General features: G+C 35.6%; 1 protein-coding gene across 3 annotated transcripts in view; it reads right to left on the bottom strand.

The window, feature by feature from the left end:
• LOC148949153 (uncharacterized) overlaps nucleotides 1-26,168 on the bottom strand; it is a 218,312-nt gene that overhangs the window by 114,461 nt on the left and 77,683 nt on the right. For all 3 annotated transcript variants that reach the window (XM_089093206.1, XM_089093207.1, XM_089093208.1), the window contains 3 exons: nucleotides 20,558-20,746; nucleotides 7,665-8,557; nucleotides 33-150 (listed from right to left, as the gene is read on the bottom strand). In XM_089093206.1, coding sequence (XP_088949332.1) covers nucleotides 33-150; nucleotides 7,665-8,557; nucleotides 20,558-20,746 — 1,200 coding nt within the window. The remainder of the gene's footprint in view (nucleotides 1-32; nucleotides 151-7,664; nucleotides 8,558-20,557; nucleotides 20,747-26,168) is intronic.

Here is a 26,168-nt window from a genome sequence, read left to right as displayed (position 1 = left end):
CCAATTAAAGTAACTGAAACGGTAAAACTTACCAAGCCTTGTTTGTTTCTGACTAGAAAAATTTGAGGATAATGTTTTAGCCTTTCAACTAAAGCATATAGTTGTGCGTAATTGAAGTGCTCTTCATTTGATACCAAAATCATCAGCTGCCTGCAAAGATATGTTCTATCATAAACTAAAAAAATATCAAAAATATATTTTACCATCAAGTGCTAGGAGAAATATCTTTCATCATCCACTAATAAATATCCCGAACATCAAAAACCATTTCATCATCAACTGCCTGCAAAAATATGTCTGATCATCAACTAATAAATATCATCAAGGCCAGAAATAATAATAACCGTCAACTGGCAAAAAAAATAGGGTAAGCACAGAGTATAGGTATTTTCGAAGACCCCGCTGCTTTCCTTGACGCACAAATAACCAGTTCAAATAGGGATAAATCCTTTTATTAGACAGTGGAAAACCATGTCAAAAAATTCTGGATATTTCGACCACAAATACTGTGGCCGTCATCAGCAGATATACGAAAAGCAATGCCAAGCCCGAGTATAGCATGATAGCAAGTCTTCACAGAAATATAGAAACTTGCAGATTTTCAGGAGGCTTCGAGAGGTTTTCAGACGAGAGGTTTTCAGGAGGCTTCGAGAGGTTCATTAGGTATAGAGGTTCATAGAGGTTCATTAGACAAGCTTTTGTTTCTAATGGTCTGCGATAAGACAGGATATATTTTTTTATAGTTAAACAGAATATAAGTATAAGGCACTAATCCCTGAAAGAGAAGCCGTGGAGGGGAAGACGCCTGTCAATTAGAGACAAACTCAGAAAAAATAAATGATTAAAAGCATTAGTTTGAACATTAAGCAAAAACTAAACAGTTATCAATAAATCCTAGACAAATAAAAGAAATTTGAAACTAGTTAAAAATTGTAAGTTTTAAAAAACTGCTTTTTTTAATAGGCCAAGCGATTCATGAATATTTATTATTTGAATGTTCTCTGGTTGTCAAACAATTAATGATTATCTCAGAATCTTAAGCATCTGTAGGAATGGGATCTCGGTTTATTAGTAGGCTACTAATTTTACCGTAAATTATTCTAATTATTGATTTTAATTAATAATTTTTATAGATTTAGTAATACCCTATTTATTAATACTTGATACTTCGTGCAATGAAAGGGATATTATCCTATCTTGCCAGAAAACAATATTTTGGAGATCTCTGTCAATAACCATAATATTTTCCGCCTTTTCAAAAAGTCTACGTAACTCTGTACGAACCTTTGTTACTTATGTCCCATTCACAATGAAATTTCACTAACGCCGAAATTTTAGCCGATCAAAATTTGTCAGCCAATCAGAAAATTCTGTAAAAAAAAATCTGATTGGCTCAAGAGCAGCGCTAACTTAATTCCGATATCAGTAAAATCGGTACTTTCGCATTATATGGGCTCCTCCAATGAAGTTGAACAAGATATGCTACAGTCAAACGGGAAAGACGCAATGAAAAACTTGTTTTTACAAGATGATTCGATACACCGCAGTAGAGAAATACGTTGTATAGCGGAGTTTTAAGATATTTAAAGTGTTGTTCTTTTGTGTTTTTTTTTTTGGGGGGGGAAGGTAACGAGGTTTGGTTAAGTATTTAATATATGGTATGCTTTGCCCCCCACTCCCCCTAATGTGCAAATATATATCCCAAATTTGTTTATAAACTATTATATAGTCATCCTATTTTCTTTCATTAGCATTAACCAAACTTGACTTTTTAGAAAGGCCAATATAATGCGAAAGTACCGTAAAATCTTATTGCGAATGGGCCTTTAGCGACAAAAAGTTTAATCTTATCCTAATCGACAAGTCAGAATTTTCCCTGAGAGTGAAATTATCCAACGATCGAAACTATCCTATCCCACTTATTTGCTTCCACATTCACTGACAGCTATATAAAAACTAAGCGGATACCAACGCGGCCGTATCCAGGGGGGGGGGAGGTGTTCTCGTGTTTGAACCCCCCTCCCCGAAATTTTTGTCCGACTCATAAAAAGTAAAAATAATGCATATAAAATTTGTATTGATATGTTTGTAAAGTTTTCTGTAACCCCCCCCCCCTCGAACAAAATCTCGGATTTGCTTTTGGATACAAATGTATTAACTGGACTATGGAGCATTCGAAAAGTAGCGTTAAAAAGCTTTTAAGCATATTTTTCTCGAAAGGAGTCTTCGAGCAGTGGGACAATTTCGCTCTCACGTTGCGATTTTTTGGTCACCACGCTCACAATCAAAGGCACACATTATAATTCTACTCTCAACAGACAGCGGGCTGAAGAAAACGAAGCCTTCGGAATAGAAACAGAACAACGACAATACTTGTCAATGTCATTTGCAGTAACATCTGGTTTGACCGTGCATTTCTAGTAGGCTAGTTCGTTCGCGCATGGCAAGACAACGCACTCTAGGATACAACAAGATGTCCCGACCTTATGGGTTTATTTGGTTACTCACTCGAAAAAAAGTTGAGACGGCCGGCAAGTCTGCCAAATTTTGTTCAAGTTTTACTTGATTCGATCTGTACCAAGACAAAATTATACTGAAAGAAAAAGTAGCAATGCTGAGTCTTTTTTAAGCCAATGGACATTGAATCCATAAGACGAATTAAGATATCGTAAATTGGTGGAGTTGTTAGAGCCTGTCTCAAGCCTGGATAAAGGAGGAGAGCTTTGCGGTGGTTTAGCAATCTGCCCCTAGAAAAAAAATATGCTAAAAGAAACATCCAGGGAAAATATAACCTGAAATGGAAGATTTCTGGGCGACCGCAGCAATGAGAGATGACTGGCGACTCTTCTTGGATGCCCTAAGTGCCTGTGGAGGCACAGGAAGATCTAAGTTAAGGTAACTCGGTAGAAACATTTATTGAATAAAAATCCTTTTTGGCAACCCAGGATTCTTGCAAGTTCCTATTTAGAGGGAAATGGACACTGAACTCAATCCTGCTTGGTTTGGTAGTAGATTAAAGGGGGAATAGCACCAAACAATGCATGGGGAAGTCCCAGTAGCCCCTTCTTCCCTCTTAGAGGTAGTAGTGTAACTGCAGAGCAGGGTGCTTAGACTTCCGGTGTTGTTGTAGGAAACAGACTAAAATATAACTGTGTATTTTCTCTTCCACTGCTAGAAACTGACCTCGTTTTCATTTTAAGAAGAGAATAAAAGTTAAAATCATCGACCATGGTGAACACTGACAGTGATTTCGGAAAATTCTCTGAAATTGCTAGATAAGCAATCTTTTCATATCCGAAATCGGGAGAATTTTTTGGGCGAGTAATATTTTTCCCTCCCATCAACCATATTATCCCCCCTCAAGACTAAAAACTTGTCTGAAATAAGTAGATCCCGAACTTTCCATACTCACGATCTGAATATTTTTCTGACCTAGAGTCTTTAGGTGTTGCGGAAATATTTGCCAATTCAGAGTCTTTTGAAATATATCTGGGTCAAATCATTCGTTTACTGAATAAAATCATGACAAAAATGTTAGAAATCCACCTGAAATAATGTCAATATGTCCTATCTTGCTGTATATCTTACAACAAGATAAATCACAATTTCACAAATAGTAGGTTTTTTCCTCTGAATATTGTATTTGGATTAAAAATCAGGTCAAGAATTTGCCCCCGACAAACATACAGGAAACTTGGGGGCCACAGGGCTAACCTGCCTCCAGTATACTGTTCGGCTGATTTATTTCCAGATTGATTAAACCTTTATTTGATATTTCATGGATTACGTATGGTATGACCCCCCTGCCTTCCACCCCTATCCCTTCAAAATAACTTCTTGCGACTTTAGTAAAGCCAGGTTGGTTACTTTTTTATTAACTTAACCCTTGAATTTTACTGAAAGGCTCTTCCTGACTTTACAGTAAGTCAAAATTATTTTTGCCAAGTTATTTGACATGCAATTTTCTCTGCATGCTGTATTTCTACATCCGAAAGTTCAAGGAAGTAAAAGTTTGTAATACCACCATCCAGACATGTATATATGATTTTTTCTTAGGGAGGAGGGTCGGGGGGAATTAAGAAAAAGAAAATTTCATTCCAGATATGAAAAAGAAAATGCCGAAAAACTCCAACAAATTTAAAATCTGGGGGGCAACAACACCCTCCGTATGTCCCCGCAACCGTCCTATTCTAAGCACTGAAGCGGTCATTGTACAACGCAAGATTATTGACATCAATCAAGCGATTTCGGTGTACTCAGCTTGAATTTGTCTGTAGTTTGATTAAATCGAATTTAATTTACTACAGACAAATTGAATTTGTCTGTAGTGGCGAAATTCAAGCTTAATGCGCACAAATGATTAAATCGTTGTAACTGTTAATGTGCTTAAGGTTTATGCTCCCTCTGAAACTTGCGATTTTGCGGCAAGCCTACAGCTGAATTTTGTACCAAGAGGACAAGATACTCCCATCATTGGATTCATTCAGTTCTGTGTTACTAAATTTTGAGTGAACCCCGTATTTCTGGGGGGGGGGAGGAGGAGTCAAACTCATTAAAAAAACTGAATTGTAGGAGACAAATCAAATTATTGAAAAATCATAAAGAACCGAGAGAAGCGGTTCCCGTTACCAGGAGTCTTAGGAGCCCCTCGTCATCTAGGCATCAGAATAATATGCGAGAAGAAGATAGATGTGCTTAGCTAAAATTATTACCTTATTACGTAAGGGGTTAAAAAGAATGGTATTCAGGGGTTAATGTCTGAAATAGCGAAAAAAGGTGCAGTTTTAAATTAGTTTTCTATTTCCTGAGAGGGCAGAAATCGTTCACACCAATATCGGAGATCCCCCCCCCCTTCCCCTGCCTTGAATGCAAGGTACGAATAAGGTAAGTATCATTTCCCCTCTTTAGATTGTGATAACAAAATTTTGACAGAAGAATAGGAGTAGTCTACAGTGGATAGTGTATGAAATAGCGATAAATCCTATAGCTTTAAATCAGTTTTCTTATTTTCTTGGAGGATAATAATCCTTCTCGTTAATCTTGAAGATTTCCCTTTACGCCTGTCCTGAGTGCAAGGAAGAATAAGTTAAATGTCATTTCCTCTTCATTAGTTTGTCTCGGGTTCAAAAAAAAAAAATTAACCATTCAACGTTTTGCAAACCTGTTAAGTAATTTTTATGTCACGTGTTTATATTTAATAGCTTACTGTGATGCAATATTCAAGAACCAAAGTATGCTGGAAAGCCATTTAGAATTCCCCGTCGGGACCGACATTTCAATAAAAAAAAAATGTAGGAACGAAGCCAAATTTCCAGATCCACATTTGCCAAACGAACAGAATGCATAAGCTTTACTTAGAAATTTATCGTCACGATAAAAACAAGTGGGATGGGCCCAAAAAAGGCTTCTGATTCATTATTTAATCACAAAATGGTAATAAATAGATATCTCGAATGTTGTCATAGCACATTCAAACGGATAAAATCACTGGGTTTTTTTTTCTAGTTTTATTACGCAGTTGTTTTCCCACCTTTCTCGTCATTGTTTTAAGCAGTAAACCAACTTGGTACCTGAGAAGCTCAATATCCAAAATAAATACTATACATTCCGTTACAGGCACGTAAGTAGGGAGGAACTTTTGGCCACAAGCACCATACCCCGAATATTTGAGAAATCCCGATTGCTACAATATTTTCCACGTAATTTACCTATTTTTGGCATTTTCCCAAAGCTGGTCCGCCCCCTGGAACGAATACAGGTATATGTCTGCTCCTGAGAATAAAGTTAATCACTAAGGCTTCGCAACGATTCTCTAAAAAGTGCACTTTTGGATCCAAGAATATTTTATGGGTTTTTCTGGATTTTATGACTTATGGCCACAAAATGATCATCTTATGGGCATCCAGAAAATGTCCTCCGACAAGAGCTTACAGTTGCTTGACATTGTATTGCTCCAACTCCTGAGTCTATTTATTCCAGAAGTGTGATAAACAAAAAACTAAAAAATGAAATAATTCTTGCTTGTATTTCGTAAGCCCTGATGTAGCACAGAGGATTGATTCTCTGCTAAGCAATACAGGCCAAGGGTTCGATTCCCGTCGCCGTAAAGCTGGGCGATAGGCAAGACCGTATCCAGGAGGGTTGACCTCCCCACCCGAAATATGTTTCCGACTCGTAAAAACGTAACTAAAATGCACACAAACAAATTTTTGAGGAATTTTTTAAAGTTTTCTTTTGTTTACCCCTCCCCCCAAATACAATTCTGGACCCGATCTGGCGACAGGCTTGCTACCTGTCCCCATAACAAAGACCAAGCAGCTGAAACGTCGATTAAACGCCCAGAGCACCATCACTGGCCCTGGAGGATCTTTCTCTTGCTTAACTCTTTTCGTGCAGTGTTTATGAGGATTCTCTCTTTTTTATGTAGTGTACAGTGCCCTTTTGCAGTATTTTTTTTTTCTCTTTCAACGTTTAACACTTTGTTGTTTTGTCAATAATCAGTGATAATATTTATATGAATACTCGAGTTCTCCAGGGGCTACATTTAGGCCCTAGAGATCATTGATCAGTCCTGGAGTTGTGTTTCATTTGTGTCTTTATATTTAATAAAGTCAAAGTCGTATTTAGCATAGGCCAACTCAATAATAAATCAGTGGAGCACGTAGCTTGGTAAAGTCCCTAGAAAAAAACAACATGTGCTTTAGAATTCATTTCGGGGGGGGGGGGGGGGGGTTATAAATCGTCGGAACAGCCAAAAAAAACTATATAAACTTTATTGTGTGAAAATTACAGGAGAGGGTGCATAAATACTGCAAGAATCGTGGGATCTCAGGGCAAAAGATTGGAAGCCATTAACCCATAACTAGCCATATGAACAAGGCAGTATCCAAGGGAATAGGGGGTTTGAACCCCTTTCCCTCCCTGAAATATTTGTCCGACTCGTAAAACCGTGACAAAAATGCATATAAATACATTTTGCTGCGTTTTTTAAAGTTTTTTTAATCGTCCTCCCCCCCCCAAACAAAAATCCTGAATATAGCCCTGCATATGAGTTTCGTTAAACAGAAAAAAAGTGTCGTCCGACACGCAATGAACCAAGACAGACTAAAAGGGGGTCAGAGAAAAGCCGAACATTCAATACTAACATACAGAAAGCCCGAGATGGCATTGAGTTCGCGCCACATTACATATATCCCAAAACGCCACTCAGTGGCACTCAGTTAGACCACTCTTGGCATATTCCCTAAAAAGCTTTTTATGCTTACAAAAACGCCTGGCACAGTTTCGCCCCGCTTGGCACGCGCCATCTGTTGCATATGATTTCTAAGAGAGCGACCCTTCGGATAAGGCTTTAAGATGACTCAAAATATTTATGAAAATCTTGAGATGGCTTAAGCAGAAATATCAAATACAACGAGACGGATGCAAAGGGTTCATCGTTCATTCAGGTTTGTTATTCAATCAACCCTAGTAGGACTAAGACAACAAATCTCTAGCAGTTTAAAATAAATTTGAACTATAATGATATGGTAAATGCAACTTTCAGCGACAAAGGTTACCCTCGATAGACGGGAAATTATAAATTCTCTCCAACTTTGATCATCACGCGCTTTAGTCATATTCATGAAAAGAAAGAAAGAAAAATGGAAAAGAGAATGTCTTACGTATCTCCATCGTCGTCGATTTGAAGGAGATCCTGTTCTGGAAGTTTGGCTACATGTTTCACAAATTCTTCCTTCTTTGTTGGGTCAAGTATGGCCAATATTTCCTCCCTAGCAGAACGGTACTCAAAGGGATAAATACTCTTTTGTTTCTCTTCAGATATACAAGCCTCTGTGGTTTGCTTATCCGCAGGATTAATAGGTTTCTTCGGTGGAAAAGAATTTGTATTATCACGACGGTGCGACTTCACAGCAGGCTGCTGTTTCAATTCAGGAGAAACACCACGCCTCCCAGTCATATTATCATCCACACACATAAAATTGTTATAGTTCACGTGAAGAGGTTGAGAGACACCAACGGACAGATCATTAGGCTGAGCAGAGATCATTGTCTTTTTTTGCGACTTTAGCTCAACGTCATGAGTATTCACAGTGAGCTGTCCCATATGAGTACTCAAAGGGCTGCTCAAAAATCGAGCACTAGGAGAATAAAGCTCATTGAGGGCCATTACAGGTGAGTTTGAATTCGAGCAATCACTACGTTCCAAATTTGACATCAGATTCCGCTCATCATCTGATCTATCATACGGAACATTGGGCACAACCTGCACTGACATTTCGCTAGACTCACTATCACTATAAAAACTTCCTCTGTCATCACTCCTAATGTTGCTTGGAAAAATATGCCTTGGTGTAGGGGGACTCTGAGAAGCTGAACTGCATACTGAGCTGCTAGACGCAGTGAAATCCGATCCTGGATTCGAGCGGACATATAGACAGCGTTCCATGGCGTCTAAATCATCTCTTACAACAGAAAAATCAAAATCTGTGCTAAAATTAAGCTCTGGTAGGACAGATGTGTTGTTTAGAAATTCAAGAAGGTCAGACGAAAAGTCCTAAAAAAAAGTAAGTTCGCATTATGATAGACATAAGATAAGATTTATTTCCAAAAAACATTAGCATCACAAGGCCAGATGGGCCGAATTCTAAGAGTCAAGCTTAAAAACATACACGGCAAAAAAACAAATATGATAAGATTGGTACAAATAACGGATAGATAAGTCAATATGTCAAAAGATTAAAAGCAATGAAAACTATTAGAGTTTATAAAGAAAGTAAACGGTCAATAATACATAAGGAGGGGTTAAACAAGGGAAAAATGATATATTTTTTTTTTTTTTTTTTTTGGTAACGTAAGGGTTCGGAATACTGGGATATTTTGAGCCCGGAACACAGCAGATTCTTCAGTCTGTCCGCGAAACAAGTGTTGGGTACTTATATGTTCTAGCACCTATGTTAAGTTTTTCACCTAAGTAGAACCTGTTTCTCTGACTAATTCTAATGAAATATCACAAAATATGATGAAAATATAAGGTTTTAGAAGCCAATTTGGGCTATATATTTGCATACTAGGGGGACGGGGTGGAGTATAGCGGGTCTGCATGCAAAATGTGTTAGGTACAATTATTCTGCATATTATCAAGTAAGAATTGTTTTCTATTCTAAATAAATTCCCTATTGTTTTACCTCTTGTTGCGTTTTATGCTATAAGGTTGAGCCAGGCATTAGATTTATTACGTACTGCTATTAAGTTTATTACATACTGTTTCCATAATGTGAAGAAGATAGTGTTTGGTGGACATAGAACGTGGATTTCCAAATTGCGTAAGGTAATCAATCGGGATTGTATTTACTAGCAATCACTCAGGTAAGAGGTATAATATAATTTGGAGAAAATGGGAGTCTGTTCAACAATTTGGGAGCTTACCAGTAGAGGTAATTTCATTGAAAATTAAGGACGAAGGTTTTGAAAGACCGTGAAAAAGGGCTTTAATTAGTTCAACCGAGGTGTCCAGTGGACAAGTGCTGCACTATTTATGTTCTAATTTTTGTTTCTCTGTCTAAAGATGAAATAAAAGGAGTGTCGAGAGACCTTAAACAATAAGAACTCATCAGAAAGGGGGGGGGGGAGGCTATGTACTGCTGAGAAAAGGAATCTATTCATATTATTAGCTGCATCTAAGAGCTCTTCTAGGAGATGAAAAATCAATAATGATCTGGATTTTCCCACAAATATTATTTTTCTATTATACCATTGTTTGCAGGGAGCAGGGAGCTAGCTTGCAGGGAGGGTGATATGAAAGAAAACCAAACCTGATAAGCGAGCTTTAATTGGAGACATCTATATTTTTGCGTTCTTTTCAAGTAGTTTTAACAAAACTTTGCTATGAAAGTTCTAGCAAAGGGGAATCTTCTTTTTAATATTTTGAGGAATGCCCTTAGGTACATAACAAAGAAGACCTCATGACAAAGAAGAAAATCACTTGGATCATGAACCATTTTTGTCTCTCCTAGTATCATAGCCTACGCGCTTAACATAAATTTAAGCTGAGTTACCACCAAATGCGAAATCTACAAACTCAGTGCAATTTCCGCAATAATCTGCGACAAGGTAGCCGAAACTGCGATTTTTTTGCAAATTTTCGTATTTTTATACATAATATACATAAAATAGCGCGAATTTATGCAGATTTATATGTTGTTGTTTTTTTTTTCTAGAATTAAATGTGGTAAACTTCTTGATTGCACTCCAAATCTTTGCGCTATATTTGAATCCTCTTGATTGATTGTAAGAACTTCGTCGTAACTGACTATAATAGATTCCTGTATTCGGAACAGATATCCGTCTAAGATCAACTTAGCATTGATGGAAAATTTCTACCATAATTCTATTACAAAAAAAAAAAAAAACTCAATGGACTAGGGGGTAACTTTGAAGGGCCCCTTTAAGGGTTCAAAATGGAATTTAGGACGGTAAGCACATAGTATATTTGAAAGATCGTTGAAAGGCACGCAAAATAGTAAGTTTGTCTTTCAAAAACTAAATTAATAGAAAAGAATTTTTTTTCCAATGTTTTTAAAGTTGAGAACATTAATTTGCACGTTGAATACGATTTTATTTCCGACTGTATTTACTAAAAAACGCTTCATACATACACTTTCGTAACAAGACTTTCTAAACACTACTAATTCAGAATAATTACGGATTTTTTTACTCCGTATAATTGGAAAGACAACCGCTCTCCCCTTCGCACACATAGATATGTTGCAAGAATTCTACCCCTAATTTTTTAGAAAATGGTCCTAAAGAAGTTAATGCCAATCATAAAAATACACATCTGTCTACAAAGTAAGGTACAATGTGGAATTTAAGCTTATTCAGCTTCTCAGTGAGCATCACCCCCCCCTCCCCTAAAAAAACGAATGAATCCAATAGTGAAGCAAAACAGAGGAATGTAAACTAATAACCCAAGAAAAACACAAACACTTCGTCAGAGATCTCTGCTCCGCCGCCTTCAGGGGAAGAAAAAGATCGAATAAATAAAAAAAGAAAGACAGGATAAAAACTAAAAGAACTAAAACCAGAGTACAAAACAACCTTAATAAACGTGTAACAAAATCCAATAACTAATGAAACTACCTTCACACAGTGACTGTGAGAACGTGACTGAAAAGAAAACTATAAAAGAATCTCATTTAAACATTCGACTGTAAATGAATTAACGAGTAAGACTTCTCTGCTGCAAATAATATATCCCATTAGGAAATATATCACCACTTTGAATTTTCAATTTTGTAAGACAAAATATCAAACGAGTCCGGTTCAATAATTCTATTTTTTGAAATATAAAAAAAAATTAGCGTCCCTATTGAGTTTTTACTTCATCAGCTTTCTTAGACGACTGCGACTGCGGTACCGGTAGTTCTCTGTCGAGTGAGATTGGAAAATTGGAACTGTATGAAAAAATCGAATAACGATCTCGGTTGTTGAAAGCGTGGAGTAAAAAGAATGGAAAACTTACACGAAGTGGATGTTTAGAGTTTAAACAAAGGAAGAAAGGATTAATAGAAGATGAAGAAAAGACGGAAGAAACGGATTAAAAACTACTAGCGCTGCCAGCTCTGTAGCGTCTGGCAAATCCATTAGACCACCAAGGACATTTAAAATGAAATCTCGTTTGTTGAAATTGGTTATATGGGCTCAAAGAAAGAGGTTCAAAAAATCAAATAGCCATCACAATTGTCGAACCAGGCATTTTTGTCGACAATTTATGTATTTCTATGTACAAAACACATTAAACAATGGAAATTCATGCCGATTGAAATATTTTCCCAATTAAATTTGGTAAACTTTTTAGTTGAACTTCTAAAATACAATCTCCCTCTCCCTACTATTTTGCGCTATATTAAACTTCTCATTTTCAAAGCTCGTTATATTAAACCTCTTAATTGTGCTTCTTGTTTTGCGCTTCTTGAGCCATAGGCAACGTTGAAAAATGATTGATGTTAAAAAAAAAAAAATTAAGAGCTTTGTCACAGTTGATCATACATAGATTCAGGCATTCGGAAGAGATATCTCTGTAATATCAACTTAGCATTGAATATTAACTTGATTGGCATGTTTTACCTAAAAAAACACAAAAAACTCGAACTCGAAAGTTTCATAATCTATATATATATATATATATATATATATATATATATATATATATATATATATATATATATATATATATATATATATATATATATATATATATATATATATATATATATATATATATATATATATATATATATATATATATATATATATATCTTAAAACATATAAAAAATCTTATATATATACTATCTTAAATATATATATATAGCCTATATTTTATATATACCAGAAAACACCAGATTTTTTATACACCAGAAAATCGGCAAAAAATTACTATTCAAATCTTAAAGGTGACTTTGCTGGAACTATATTCTTGTAGTTTATTTGAAACCAGGAAACAAACAAAAAGTTGTATCCTCTTTTTCCCATACACCACAGTCTCTGAACTTTCGCAGACTCTAGCAAAGACTAAATAAAGAGTGAGGTACAAAATCATAAAATTAAGAAAACTACCTTCACATTGTAACTGTGAGAATATGGTGAAAATAATAAAAAAAATCCCATTCAAACAGTCAATTGTAAATGAAGTAATGAGTAGCTCTTGCTGCTGTAAATAATATGTCCCATTTGGAAATATTTCTCCTCTTTGAATTTTTTTTTTCGTAAGACAAAATATGAGGAGTCAACGTCAATAAGCTTATTTATTATAAATGTTTTATAGCCTATTTATTATAATTTTTTTAGGCTATAAAAAAAAAACCTGTGTCTCTAGACTGCGTTAGACCTTTTTCAGGTGAAATTAATACTTTGTCGAAAAATCGAATAACCATCACCTTTATTGAAAGCGCGGAGCAAACTAAATGGAAATTTTATAAAGAAGTGAATCTTCACAGGTTTAAGAGAGAGAATTAAAGATTAAAGGATTGAGAAAGAGGAATGAAAGATGGAATAAGGGATTAAAAACTACTGGCATCACCAGTTCTGTAATGTCTGGCAAATTCATTAGTGTACCAAGGAAATACAATTGAAATGAAATTATGACTGTTTGAACTGGTTAAATGGAAACTTATACAACCACGTATATTCTGAAAAACAAGAAAAAAACCGAGAATTACATTTTTAATTAAAGACCATATGCAGTTTTTGGTAGTAGATGGCGTCAAATGCAAAAAAGAAACTTGGGGTCACAATCAGCAAAAAACATATGGCACCAACCAGCTTACGGACGTTTAACTTTCCTCTGAGGGTGTAGTTATCTTTGGGGGTCAACAAAACGTTATTTTTTTTTCTGTTAAAAACACTGCTAGATTTAACTGATTAGTTTTACTTCTTTATTTTCACGCCTAAAATTGGCAGCACTGACAAGATGTGGTGCTGCTCTAAAAACTTACATAATTTTCAAACAACCAAAGGGAAAATCTTAGAAAATAGCAGTTGTAGTTATGAACAGACCCAAAAATTGGCCGAAGAGGCACACAATATTTTCATTTTAATGTTCTTTGTACTTAAAACAATTAGAACATTTCAAAGAAAATTTCGCTGTGAAGAATTATTTTAAGTGACAATTCAGTCTGCACAAAGTGTGCCTAGGTCAACTAGGGAAAATACAGGTAGCTTAAGAAGTTAGTTGACTTTAAGATAGGAGGCCTGCTGGGACAGAATTCTGCTTTCGGTACTCCTGTACTAAACGGACTCTTTTATATAGTGCTAGTTTGGTTAATACTAATAAAATAAAATAGGATAGATATATAATAGTTTAGAAACAAATTTGGGCTATATATTTGTACATTAGGGGGGGGGGATGTGTGTGTGCGGGGGGGGGGGGGTTGTAAAGCATAGCATATATTATTACGTAACCTAACCTAACCTAGGTACCTTCCCCCCTAAACCCCCAAAAACAACAGTTTAAATATCGTACAATGAAAACCACGCTATACATTGTATTACCCTATAGCGGTGTCTTGAATTATCCTGTCAAAAATGGGTTTTTCGTGACTGGTTTCCATTACAGTATATAAAAGTCCATTTAGTACAGGAGTACCCTGCTTTCTTTACCCTTCCCTATTATTTTGAAGTCCCTGAAAAGACAAGTATGTATCAGTCTTGGGCTAAACAAAGTTGACAAACTCTAGATGGAGTTGGTGATTTTTATTTTAGACACTAGCACCAGTTTCCACTCTTATTGGCTCTCCTTAATTTCTGAGTCTTAAGGCAAGTTGAAATAAATCGGTCTAAGTTTAATTTTCAGCTCATTCTTTGCTTTCAGTGTCATCTTACTCATTTCATACACTATTGAGAGTATCTGCAAATAGGCTTGTATATTTCGAACCTGGCTATTTTACCATAAGATAGTTTTTATGGGATGAAAGTAGTATCCCCTCCATAGATTCCAGAAGACTGATAGGGAATTAGCATAGGACTCCACCCCTTCGAACAAGTTTTTTACTCCTCGTGTGGCCTTTAATCGGTGGTTGTTGTTATAATATATCTCTCTCACACGAAGAAAACGTACACGGAGGTCGAATCGGGAGTAAAAGCCAATCAGGCTTTTGGCAACCCTGTCTGTCTTGAAGGACGACCAGTTTTAATGTTTGCATGTTGTTTTATATACAAATTTTTCTTCCTATTTATAGCTTTTGTCTTGGTATTCCCTTTTGAGAATTCTTTTATAAACATGTATCAGGCGCTTCGTGGGGTAGTAGGATCTACATCTCATTATTCTATAGCAATAAGAAACTTCATACTAAAGGGAATTTTCCAGAGGGGGATGGAGATTTTTCGAGGTGAAGAATTTTCCCTGGTTCTTTGTTTCTGAGATTGCAGCAACGCGCGACAGGTAAGCTAGTATATAATGTTATTTCCCTAGATGATCCTAGAAAGTTTTGAAATAGGATAAGGGAGTTTTAATATGGATAATTGGGACTTCCTTATAGACGAGTAAAAGACTACGAGTAAAAGCCATATGAGTTATTTAATTAAGAAGTTAAAATAACTCATATTGCTTCATTTTCCACAGTTCTCCTAATGCCATTTATCTAATTCACCAGTTCCAGTGTGTTTTTTTGGTACTTTCGCATTAGATGAGCCTCTCTAAAAAGTCAGGTCTCAGTAAAAGGATAAGACTAGAAACCACGAACTTAAGATCAAATGGTACTTTCACATTATATGGGCCTCTCTAAAAATCCTCCCCCCTCTCTAAAGTAAAAGGATAAGACTAGAACCCACGAACTTAAGATCAAATGGTACTTTCACATTATATGGGCCTCTCTAAAAAGTCAGGTCTCAGTAAAAGGATAAGACAAGAACCCACGAACTTAAGATCAAATGGTACTTTCACATTATATGGGCCTCTCTAAAAATCCTCCCCCCTCTCTAAAGTAAAAGGATAAGACTAGAACCCACGAACTTAAGATCAAATGGTACTTTCACATTATATGGGCCTCTCTAAAAAGTCATGTTTGGTTAATGCTAATGAAATAAAATAGGATGACTATATAATAGTTTAGAAACAAATTTGGGCTATACATTTACATAATCGGGGGGGGGGGTCAAAGCATTGCATATATTATATACGTAACCTAACCTAGCCTAGGTACCTTTTCCCCCATAAAAAAACAACAAAAAAAACAGAGTTTAATATCGTATATGCAATTAAAACTACGCTAGACAAAGTATTTCTCTCAGCGGTGTCTTGAATCATCTTGAATCAAAACGGGTTTTTCAACGCCCCTTTGACTGTAGGATCTAGCATTTCTTAAATGACTTCTTTAGAGAGGCCCATCTAATGTGAAAGTACCGTTTTTTTAATATCATACGTGTTGCACCGGGAGATTGAATTAGTCAATATTGGATTTAATCAATTAATTTTTGAGTTAGTGAGTCTACTGTAGAATTGGGAGAACTAATTTGATATAATATTGAATTTGTATTCTGGATTTTATTTGCTTTACCGTTTGTATCTTGTTTTCTGGCAACAGATTCAAATTCAAATAATCCAATCAATAAAAACTGGAAGTTTTATTTGGATGGTTGGATATCTACATATTTGATTGTAATTTGTGCATGTTCTCGGTTTTATTTCTTCGTCCATAGTAATTTGTGTTTGTTTTGTTAATTTCTAATCATGAGTTAATTTCTAATCATTATAAATTTTAATATCGCTCTCTATTCTTGGTTGAAAAGATTCATTTATCTTTTTTAATAAGAAAAATACAAAATTTTCCGATCAGTGCTATAAATTTTTATATTTGGGCTTTCCAAAATGCCAATGGCGTCTATTTATGTTTAAAGTATTTGTGGTGGCGGGGGGCCGGAGTGCAACAATATTTAGTTAACATTAAGAAATGTTGCAACCTTAAAAACCGGATTAATGGTATCCCTAACTGAATTAAATTCTTTAAGCACCCCTTAAGATTACTAGTACCATATTAATTCTTGGTGGAAAAGCTTCCCTTTTTAATGAATACAAAAAATAAAATTCTTGTCCATCAGGGCTACTAATTACAAATTTTGGCTTTTTAAAACAGCGGCTTCAATTGGTGGGGGGGGACATGTCACCCCTTAATTTGAAGTATGACTATTTTGGGGTATTCACTGAACAACACTTTAGTGGTCTTTCAATTGAAAAAATTTTTTACTTCCCCCTCCAGAGGGTGAAAATATATATTGCGCCCTCCCTAGGTTTTCGTGAACTGACACCACTGTCCAAAACTCAGAATTTAATATTATGCTCTTTTTTATATATACCATTCACCTTACCTAAATGAAGAAGTAAAATTCTAATATAGAATGTGTATATTTGTTTTTAACAGCCATAGCAAATATTGATTCTCATATATGCTGTGTTTGTTGTATGTGTGTGTGTGTGTGTGTGGGGGGGGGGGGGGGGGGTTATAAAAATATTTAATTACCGCAAAGAGGTGCCCTAATTTTAACACCAGATTTGATGTCACCACAACTGAATTAGATTCATTAAAGTATCCATTCAGATTACGGTATCACATTAGCAAAAAAATTAAAATTTATTTGTATTTTGCCTTTTCTTAATAGCCTGAACGCCATATGTTAACCACGTGGAAGAAATATAGAAGACTAAGCGCATCATAAATTTTATACAAAAGCGGTGAGAAAACCATTGAAACCATGAACCACAAAAACTTGGAGAACAGCCAATAATTTTTCTAATATTTTTCTAATAAAAAATTTTCAATAATTTTTCTAATAAAAAAAAAGATTAGATGTATCTTTTATAGCAATCCCACACTATTCGTCTGTCATTTGAAGATAATGTAAAAAAATTTATACTTTTCCTAAGTTTTTTTTTCTTTTTTTTCACACCGTTTCATGGTCAATGAATCGTAAGTAAAGAGTCTTGTCCCTAATAGGCAAAACTCATAAAGATGGAAGTTTGAAAACAATGTATGTGGTAAAAGAATATTATTCTTACGCTGCTTTCAAATATGTCATTAAGTCTGTAATTACCAGTCAAGATTGAATTATTAGAAGAAAATTCACATAGTTTCAGAAAGTGTGTGTGTGGGGGGGGGAATCTAAAAAGAGAGTATATTCTGGATAAAAGAAAAATTATGTACTTGTATGATGTATCGACAACAGCAAGTACCCATGTTAGTAAAACAATTCTTGCTGCATAATATGCAGAATAATAACAGTTAACACGTTTTGCATGCAGCCTCGCTATACTCGCTATGATATTTCTGTAAACTTTTTCTATCTTTTTTCTTCTCTTTTAGTTTTTTCTTTCTTTTCTTCTTTATCTACCTCCTTTAGTGAATTTTGCATGCTTCTTGTTTTATTGGTTTCTTTGGGCTTTTTGTTTTTCCTCAAGATTTCTGATGTTTTGCGCTCTATTTTTTGTAGACTAGTTTGTGAAATAATATTGTACAAGTTTAGTCACTGAATAAAAGAAACCACCCTGGCTCAGAATGAAGGAATGAAGCTGGCAGAGGCCAGTGGCACCAATTCACAGAAATTTAGGGGCGGGGGCAAAAATGTACTTTTCAAAATCTACGTTTTTTTTTTTTTTTTTTTTCTTTTTTTTTTTTTTTTTTTTTTTTTTTTTTTTTTTTTTAACCGAAAATACCAAAAATGCCATTTATCAATGACAATAAAAAAGACCACATCTTTTTCCAAAATCTAGGGGGGAGGGAATAATCTTAGGAGTAAATGCCCCCCACCCCTAAATCGACGACACTGGTAGAGCTGCTGAGAGTAGGAACCTTGACAATCATATAAGATCAAAAGATGGGTATTTTCTTTAGTAAATGCTTAATCCTGGCTCAACGCCAAAAGGAGGCAAAAAAAGATGCGGCACTAGACCCTTAAGGTTTGAACCGGCGGTGCTGATCTCCGTCTCAAGGTCCTTCAGTCTGGAAGTGCAACGGGTGGTTATGGGCCAGCCATCCTGTGCTTTCGCATCCCCTTCCTGTTTACCTTCCCCAGATTCCTCCAGAAAAGAGCCCCCTCTCCCCCGGAAAACAAGAAATTTTTTTTATTAAATACAAACATGCAAAAAACTACCATTTTAATTTTGGTGAAAACAGCTGCCTGATAACACATGCCCCCCCCCGCGAAAATTATTTTGGCTGGACCTGGTAATCAGGATTAATTTGGGTGATCAGTTGAAAATCGATTTACTTTATCCGACATTTGATACCGTGTAAGCATTTTGCAGAAGGCCTGATCTAAATCGAGATAAATTCCATATTTTGAAAAATTATTTAGGAAAAGATAGCTGGATTGGAACACCTCGAACATCAGGGACACAGAGTACACCCAAGTTTCAGAGCATCATGATTCTAGAGGATGCATCAAACTGTATTTTTTTTTCTTCGTCAGCACAGACCAGAGTTGCCACAGATACTGGCAAAATACAAAATTTATTACTGAGTGTGTAGTTTAGTGTTAATCATAGCATTTAACAATATGGATCAGCTTGCAACGCTGCCTCATGATCTGCAAAACCGTTGATAAAGGTAAATTTTTTCTCATTTCTGAAAATGTTTCAGCATTTCGGATGGATCTAATTAATTCCGCCTCTTAAGACTCTTCTTGTAGTACAGTTTTCCAATCTGTTAATATAAAATACGACACAAATCTTTCTTAATCCTTAAAATCGCTCCTAAACTGAAAAAAAATGAGACGCCTTTAGTGTTAGTGCTATCCCCCCCCCACCCGAAGGAAAATTTTCCAAGTCATCATTTTACTACAAAGAAATATATTTACGACATCTCTAATTATATTCCTCTTAAGAGAAACATGAATGTGGGCATTATTTTAAAACCTTAGGGAAGAAAAAATGTATAGATTGTATATATTTTTAAGGCCGCAGGGAAGAAAAAATGTATAGATTGTATGGATTTTTAAGGTCGCAGGGAAGAAAAAAGTATAGATTGTATAGATTTTTAAGGCCGCAGGGAAGAAAAAAAGTATAGATTGCATAGATTTTTAAGGTCGCAGGGAAGAAAAGAAGTATAGATTGTATAGATTTTTAAGACCGTAGGGAAGAAAAAATGTATAGATTGTATGGATTTTTAAGGTCGCAGGGAAGAAAAAAGTATAGATTGTATAGATTTTTAAGGCCGCAGGGAAGAAAAAATGTATAGATTGAATAGATTTTTAAGGTCACATGGAAAAAAAAAGTATAGATTGTATAGATTTTTAAGGCCGCAGGGAAGAAAAAAAGTATAAATGTATGGATTTTTAAGGCCGCAGGGAAGAAAAAAAGTATAGATGTATAGATTTTTAAGGCCGCAGGGAAGAAAAAAAAGTATAGATTGTATAGATTTTTAAGGCCGCAGGGAAGAAAAAAAGTATAGATTGTATAGATTTTTAAGGCCGCAGGGAAGAAAAAATGTATAGATTGTATAGATTTTTAAGGCCGCAGGGAAGAAAAAAAGTATAGATTGTATGGATTTTTAAGGTCGCAGGGAAGAAAAAAGTATAGATTTTATAGATTTTTAAGGCCGCAGGGAAGAAAAAAAGTATAGATTGCATAGATTTTTAAGGCCGCATGGAAAAAAAAAGTATAGATTGTATAGATTTTTAAGGCCGCAGGGAAGAAAAAATTTATAAATGTATGGATTTTTAAGGCCGCAGGGAAGAAAAAAAGTATAGATGTATAGATTTTTAATGCCGCAGGGAAGAAAAAAAGTATAGATTGTATAGATTTTTAAGGCCGCAGGGAAGAAAAAAGTATATATTGTACAGATTTTTAATAGGGAAGAAAGTATAGATTTCTTGCAATTGAACAAATCCACGAAACATTAGCGAAAATAATTACTTTGAAATTTTCTTAGGCGAAAGTCGAACTCAATTTGATTTTTTCTTTAGGGGGGGGGTGGTGTTTAATCAGTTAAATTGCTAACTGGACAAATATTCAATTTATTTCTCCTTTGAAGAAATTTAGTTGGGTGCTAAATGATGACTTCTTACCTGGATGGAATCAAGATCGAGAGTAATATTATCTTCTCTAATCGGCAATCTTGGGGACTGGCTTACTGGGTGGTTGTTCCAATGTCTATTACCATCACCAAAATTATTAGGAACCATCTCTTTATAAGGGCTCCGACAAGATTCTGCCAAGACATTAGGAGATATCCCTTGGGAAAATGTTTCCACTGCCTGAAAAAGTAATGAGAAAAATCGTTTTCGTCAATACACCAAACACCTTAAAACACTAAAGAAATCAAATAGTACAAACTTAAGCCGTCTATGTGCGCCGTTTATTATCATCCCCATACCAGGGGTCAGTGATCGCAAATCTTTTGAGCCCAACCTGTCAAAATTTTAAAACTCTTAATTTACCTTAGGTGTTGTGGCACATACAGTGTCCAGGACCTCGAGAAGGGAAATTTTTATTACCTTTATTTTTCAGCTCAACAGAATCAGGGGGTTAGAATTTTGAACACATTTTTGTGCTCGACATATTGCCGATGCTTTTCATCCAAAATTAATGTGCGCGCCATCTCTAATACGCGTGTTACAGGATATCGTTAGCATTGCCAACATGGTAAAATTGTGGTGTTTTTGGTACAAATTATAGATCCTGGCACAACACGGTAGATTCGGATATGTTATGGTAAAATCCAAAGTTTCTGGTACATTTTGATTGCATTCGCTAGGTTAAGTTTCACTTTTTTGAACTTTTCCTCCAGTCAGTTCTTAGGGGTATACGCACAAGAAAAGGAAAGTTTTGTCGAACACAAAATCGACACAAGAAGAAATCTCCACGAATTTCAAACTAGTCATCACACGAGGAAACAGCTCTTAAAGTCGGTTTCTAACAGAGGGTGAAAATGTAAGCCAAAAAAAAAAATTACTTGCTTTTCAGGGTATTCTAGTACTTTTGTCGGTTAAATGAAAACTGACGTACAAAGCAATAATATTGCCACGAAAATCCTTTATGGTGCAATTTGGTCAGAAAAGTGGTACAGTTTATCTCAAAGTGCTGGCAACGCTGGTAATCACTGCCATAGATTGTTGGATATGCAAGAACGTACCATCTTACTCCCGCTCTTCTATGCTAACTTATTTAATGTTTCTGCTTTGGCCTTCTAATAAAGATCTTAGGTTCCGTGGTTGACACGATCTCTACACATTCTTTCCTTGGGAAAACTAAATAATCCTGGGCATGTCAATGGGATTTTACTGGCGTTTGGCATCTGTTAGAACAAGGGCTTTCGTCTACACCAAAGAGTATGGGTAACCAACAAGATTAGGAACTGGCGCTAGTGTCGACAAAAAATCCTGAACGCCATGTAACGTTTGGTAACACTTGTCATTTTTTCAGTTTAATAATAAGAATAATTAATTTGTGTAGCTGGTAAAATTAGTGAAGTAATAAGTGTCTGGTCTCAGTTCATGACCAAAAAACAACTACAAAGCTTAAAAAATACCAAGCTAAACGCTAGATGGCGTTATAGTTTTTTACTAACACTAGCGCCAGTTTCAACTCAATTCCTCTTTTGCACTCTTTTACAAAACGATGTTAGAAAAAGTGCTAGCGAAATAAAAACTTCAGATTAAATTATTTGAGTGCAAAAGATACAACTGATAGCCAGTCTGATCTCTGTTATCTCTGCCTGTGCCTTCCCCCAGTCCTCCAGTCACCTTTCCAGCATTTCGAGCAACCATTGAAAAATAAGTAGATCAAATCAAAACCAAATTAACAAGTGGGAACGTGGAAAGTGAAAATTCAAATTTAATAATAGAAGTCAAAAGTTATTTGGCGCAAGCATTCTTCTTGGAAAAGGAAAAGTGAGTATGCAGTAACTTTTCAAAGTCTACTTTCAAACTAATTCTGCAAAGACTTTAGGCCTATGCACCATTTTAAAGTACGAATAGCCCATCTCGGCTCGTGATAGCCATTTTTTTCTGAAATAAAAATCTAACCAGCCAGGGGCCGAAGAATTTGTTTAGATGGGGCCCATACTATCAAAATGACAGAAAAGGGTACATTTGAAAATATGGGATAGAATTATACTTCAGGGACTTCTTGCTATCTTGGAAAGTAGTAGAGTTAGGGACACTTTCAGAAATGAATGTAAGGCCAAAATTAAAACCTGGAAAGTTGTTGATGAGTCATTATGTCTACCCTCTTTTTATTTCTTGGCCTTAGAATATTGCATACATGACAGGTTTTGCAGAGGGTGAAAGCCAAGCATATTTTCTATACAGGTCTGAACCCGTATTAATTCTGACAAAAACTGTTTTACTTCACTTGTGGGTTTCAAACTCCTTTTCATTGGCTTTAGTTTTTGAAAATGAAATTCCTGCTATTTCAGTATAAATTTAAGCCATATCAAGGGATTTTGCTAAATAAAATAGTGATCAGAACAGTGAGAGGGGCTAAGCGCGCGGCGGCAGCCGGCAGTCAAAATGTTTGACTCGCACTCTTTTTGAGCAAAAATCCCTCTTTTGGGCCTTGATTTGCAGTCTTTTGATACGTCTGCAGTTGACAACTCTGTAGACCAGTGGCAGAACTAGATCAAAGTTGGTTATTCAAAAGAATTTTTGTTCGGGAGAAGGCTTTTACCTACATTTTAAAGACCAATTTACCAGTCAGAGAAATATTTTTAATTGTTTCCTTTTAGGATAAATAGTCTTTTTACCTACATTTTTACAACCAGGTAAAATTGTACTATAATAATAATAATAATCTATATTTAAAAGCCAACTAAAGCCATATACAAAAAGACATACTAAAGAAAAATTACACTTCATTTGACATCCTTCCCATCAATACAAAATTTCCTACTGCCACAATATAACGGGGAGTCCTAGACCTCATTAACTAACAAGGCAGCCTATCTCCCCCCTCCTGGATAATTAATCCCCTTAAATGAGATAGTTGCTTACACCGGAGGAGGAAATGGCCCAACCCATAATCATTTTCCCCACATCTCAAGCAACTACACCCGACCTCCGGACCTTCCCTCTTTTTCCTTGCAACCTAAGAATAAATCGGAAGACAATTTGCTCGAATCTGAATCCAAATCCTCAAATACTTAATGGGCAATCCCAGCTTGAAATAAAACTCATGACCAAAATTCTCTTTTACTTCTCTATACAAAGCAAGACTCTGGAGATTTGTCCACAGCTGCTTGCCATAGTTGCTCTTCTTGGTCTTCAAGTCTTGAACTAAATTCCTTGAAGAACTTTTCATGATCCTCTGGCCCTTTTCCCTTCTCCCACGAACTTGAAAATCCATTCTCATCTAATATCCTCTTGATTTGTGCTGTCCATGATGTTTTGTTACACTGAAGGAGAAGATCTTCATATGCTGCTCGGGCAAGTCTAGTCTGGGGAAGTTCTAGAAGTCTTAACCAAAATTTGATGATTTGGGTATATCTTTTCAATTTCAGGTTAAATATACCAAGATCACCTTTTAAAACTTATTTATGTGTTGTATTGTGTAGGCCAAAAACTCGTTTATAATATTGAAGTTGAAGGGTATCTAGTTGCTTTGACGGCTAATACCCCCATATTTCTGATCCATAATGTAAGATAGGCATAATTTTAGTATTAAATATATGTTTGTGGAGGCGTAGTTCACTTATTTCTGCTGTTAGTGTGCTTCTGTATATACCAAATAATGCATTTCTTCCTTTCTGTGCCATTGTTGTAATATGACTCGTCCATTTTCCATTTTGACAAAGGATGAAACCTAAGTATTTGGCCTTTTCCACCACTTCCAGCATTTTTCCATTCAAAAAAAAAATGTGGTGCTGATTCCAAGGGTTTTTTGCTAAAAATCATGACTTGGGATTTCGTGACATTCACCTCCAGTTTCTTCTCTTGCAAATATTTTTCAAGGAGATTCAAGAGAGTTTGTAAATCATTATTTGTCTTTGCCAGTAATATTATGTCGTCTGCAAATAGTAGCATTGACATATTCAGATTTCCCAGTCGGAGAGTAGGTGCCCATCTTTGTCGGAAATAAGTAACAATATAATTAATAAACATAGCAAATAATTTTGGCGAGAGTGTACTTCCTTGGCGCACGCCCCTTTCCGATAAAAAAGGCAGAGATAGTCCCTTTCTAACAAAATTTACAAAACTTTTATTCAATGAATACATAGATGATAGAATTTGTAAAAAAGAGACTGGTAGGCCTAGATTTACTAATACATTCAACAGAAAAACCCGATCTACACTATTAAATGCTGATTTCAAATCAATTAGAGCCACATATAATTTTCCTTTACCTTTGCAGTGCTTTTCTACAAAAGCATTAATAACAAAATCTTTATCAACTGTAGACTAGCCTGGTCTGAACCCACCTTGTTTTTCTACCAAGATTTGTTTCTCTTCTATCCACAGTCCCAGCCTTTTATCTATAATTTTTTAGAACTTTTCCAGCACTGTTTAGGAGGCTTATTGGTCTATAGTTGTTATGTGTAGTGGGATTACCATTCTTATAAAGTTGGAGGATAACCGAGGTTTTCCAGGTCATTGGCCACTTCCTCTTTGAAATTATTAGGTTAAATAATGAGACCAAAAAAGGTAAAAGAACAGTCCGAAATGCTTGGAAGATCTTCATAGGAATTCCATCGGGTCCGGGAGCTGAATCACCTCGTATTTTATTAAGCGAATCTTCAATTTCTTCCGGGGTGATTGGGTCGCATAACACGTAATCTTCCTGGTTCAGAGGGAATGATGTTTCTTCACAGTTATCTAGACCTAATGTCTCTTCTAGGTGTATGTTGCTATCCTGGGTATCTTCTTGTAGTAGTTTGAAGTAATGTACTTTAGCTAATGAAGTAATGTACTTTAGCTACTTTTGGCTATATTGGAAAGGGGTTAAGTTAGGAAAATAAAACTCTCAGGGATGGGTCTACAGGCTAAAGTATGTCCTGGGATGGTATTTTGAAGTACCTATTTCTACTTCTTCTCTCTCTAGAGGGTCCTGAAATTTACCTACATGACCTATTGAAATTTTGACAAAACAACATTTTACCTTAATTTTCAGTTATCAGTTTCATATTCTCTGGCTTTAGTTCTGAAAATTTTGAGCCAATTCGCGAGTCGGAGGTTTTTTTGGTTGAATGGGATGAAACTGACGAAAGAAAAAGAAAATCGGGCAACATAGACAACTACTTCGTCCTGCTTTTGGTCAGTCAACAGAGTTTTTGTTTGGGGGGGATATATTTTTTTTTTTTTTTTTTTTTTTTTAGGGTTAGTGGGATGAAACTGACGAAAGAAAATGAAAACTGTATATTATAGATTTTTCTTTCCACTTTTTGTACGCTACTTCCTGGTTACGAGATGAAGAGGTGCTAATAAAGGGGCCGGTAGACGAGAACTAAAAAAATGAAGGCTGTATTTGCCGTTCTCCGAGTATTTTTATCCAGTAGGAAATGTCATTTTTGTTATTTTGAATAATCAGAATGGCAAAAAATAGTATATAAAGGGATGTGAGATTATAGGTTGGATATTTTAAATGGAACTAAAGACAGTCCCAGAACAGCTTCATTTGCTTCCATAATTGTGTTTTGTAAGGTTGGCATACAATTTGTAACCTTAAAGTGGCGTTCAGAAGCTG

Source organism: Artemia sp. Qi Xiang Cuo, chromosome 8 (assembly GCF_049724085.1).
Source record: "Artemia sp. Qi Xiang Cuo chromosome 8, ASM4972408v1, whole genome shotgun sequence".
Taxonomy (NCBI): domain Eukaryota; kingdom Metazoa; phylum Arthropoda; class Branchiopoda; order Anostraca; family Artemiidae; genus Artemia; species Artemia sp. Qi Xiang Cuo.
This window is presented reverse-complemented; position numbering and strand designations above follow the sequence as displayed.